Below are 2462 nucleotides of genomic sequence, written 5' to 3' on the forward strand. Positions count from 1 at the left end.
TCCCTTGGGGCGCTCTGATTGTTTGGGTAGAAATGAAAACTGGGTAGAGTTAGGCTGTTTGGACAAACATGCTGTGCTATTCTGTATTTTAATTGTTTTGCAGGAACGTTATTCAGGCTAAGGGCCAATTTTGTTTTAAATACAAATTACAATTGTAAAGGTGCTCCCCCCCACATAAACGAGCAACTTTAACTCCCTGCTGATAACCCTAAATCTGATTTAATAAATCTTATCCATGTAAGAATTAAATTAATGGACCCAGTGTCTTCTTTCCATAAGCTTCAAGATGTACTGGATGACTTCTGGTCACCAAAATCCTGGTGCTTTGCCAAGTGTTAATTCTGGGTAGCCCAGTAGTTTTTTGCTAGACATTTTGCCCCAGATCCCAATCACAGCCTGCTCCCTTATTAAAAGCACAGTTGATTTCTCCCCCATCCAGAAAGTATACTTTCTATCAATTATACATTTAATTTCCAGCTCTCACATTTCTGTAATACAGCTCCATAGTTACCCTGTTTGGGCTGATTTTAAATGACTGCAATGAAAGCTTCATATTTTCCCAAGCAGAAAGCAACTGGGACCACCTGAAACCTGAGATCCTGCTCCTGCCTTAGTTTCAAGGTAATTTGCATCATCACAGATCCTCACAGGAGGTGAGAGGCTTCATACCAGATATGAACTGCCTGCTCAGAGAAGTTTTCCATCTATTGACTTTGTAAAATCCTGTGAAATATGAGCTTTCGTTTCTACTCAGGAGAACTTTGACAATCTTTTCTCCAATGCCTGATGAAGGGTTTCTGTGCCTGAAAGCTTGCAATTAACGAAGTTTTTTTGCAAAAATCTTGTTGGTCTAATAAAAGAGATCATCTATACTACGAGTCCTGATTGGAAACATCAAGCATTTCTGAATCAGCTATTGTCAGACTTAAGGCTGCCTTCCTTATATGCTGATACACAGTAAAGCACTCTTTAAATCTTCTCCCATTTTCCACCATGTTTCTAGACAGTTTTTAGTCTGCTGGGGTTTTTAGAAGCTCCATTTTCCTTTGTGGTATTTGCTAAGCTTGTTTTACTCCCCATACCATGTTGTGCTCAGTGAGCACTCAGGCCCGAGGAGCCTGACAGGCTTCTGCTGCAGTCTGTGCCATGTAACTACCAAGGCAATCACGTGGCACTGGCAGTGCTTTCCCTCTCCTACTCGCTGCCTGTGGCACACTAGGTTTTTATTGTGTGTGAACGAGCGGGGCCAGCCTAGATCTTCCTGTGGATGCTTTTGGACAAATGTCTGTTATGTGGCTGCCTGCAAATGCAGGTGACTAAGAAGTCCCTGCCAGTTCTAGGTTCTTGTATGAATATATGAATAACATCCCGAAGTGATTGCCTGGAAAAAACTAGAAGGGGAAGAAGCATTTGTGCTTCCTGCTGGCAAGGTTCTTTCATTTCATGTATCCCACTGCACTCTGTGTAACACCAGTTCTGTTCTGGGAGCTTTTCGTGCAGCAACCAAGCAGCAGGAGAGAAGAAAGGAAACTTTTTTTTTTTAGCAGCAAAACCACCATGACGGAAGTGCAAAATGTGGGCGAAGGCTTTGGGGTGAGATTTATGCCTGTGGGGATGACAGTTAATTCATCTGACAGTCAACTCACTTTGCAAAATGGACTAGACTTAGGATTTCATCCCAAGTCTGGTGATATTTTGGCCATTACCTCCCCCTCCCTGCCCAAACTAGACAAGGCCTCAGCCATTTTATTCTGTGCCTATCTCAGCCTTGACTGAAAGGGTTTAGAGAGGAGGCTGTAAAGTGTGACCCAGGTTCAGCAGCAGGGACCAAGGGATGTCACGACTGAAGGAAAGGATGCTAAGGGGGCTGGTGTGTGTGGAGAGCGAGTGGGGAGCAATGACTGAGGGGAATGGGGAAGGGGGGGATGCCTGAGGTGCGTGTGTGTAGGGGGAGTGACGCCTAAAAGGGGGGGGGTAGGGGGGTGATGCCGTCGAGGGTGTATGTGTGTGTAGGGAAGGGGGAGATGATGCCTGAGATGTCTGTGTAGCAGGGCGATGCCTGAGGGCCCGTGTCTGGCAGTCGGGGGCGAGCGCCAGTGCGAGCGGCCTGCGTAGTCCCCGGGAGCGCGGTTCTAGCGAGGGCGTCGCCGCAGCTCGCGCTCCGTAGCTCCCTGCCAGCCCCTCCCCCCCCCGCGGGGGCTGCAACCGAAAGCGAAAGCCGGCCCCACCCAAGTCGGAAGCTCGTCAGCCTGGGCGGCTCCGGCTCGCGCGGCGGTGTGTACCTCGGCGCGGCGGACAGCGGCGTGGCCCCCCCTCCCCTACCCCGCCCGCACCATGTGGGCGCCGGGGCTGTGGGTGCTGCTGGGCGCCGTGGGCACCGGTGAGTCGGGGGGGACACACGGCGGTGGCGGTTGGGGCGGGGGGCAGCGCCCCTCACACGGTGGCGGTGAACGTTGGGGGGG

The 2462-nt window shown here is 50.2% G+C and overlaps 1 protein-coding gene across 4 annotated transcripts in view; it reads left to right on the forward strand.

Annotated features, from left to right (window-relative positions):
- Positions 1 to 2237: 2237 nt before the first annotated feature.
- CD47 (CD47 molecule) overlaps positions 2238 to 2462 on the forward strand; it is a 71251-nt gene continuing 71026 nt past the window's right edge. For 2 of the 4 annotated variants that reach the window (XM_019525779.1, XM_019525780.1), the window contains exon 1: positions 2238 to 2380. In XM_019525779.1, coding sequence (XP_019381324.1) covers positions 2335 to 2380 — 46 coding nt within the window. In that variant the 5' untranslated portion in view covers positions 2238 to 2334. The remainder of the gene's footprint in view (positions 2381 to 2462) is intronic. The other 2 variants (XM_019525781.1, XM_019525782.1) reach the window with 1 other exon arrangement.

Source organism: Gavialis gangeticus, unplaced genomic scaffold (assembly GCF_001723915.1).
Source record: "Gavialis gangeticus isolate Ggan-Ray unplaced genomic scaffold, GavGan_comp1, whole genome shotgun sequence".
Taxonomy (NCBI): domain Eukaryota; kingdom Metazoa; phylum Chordata; order Crocodylia; family Gavialidae; genus Gavialis; species Gavialis gangeticus.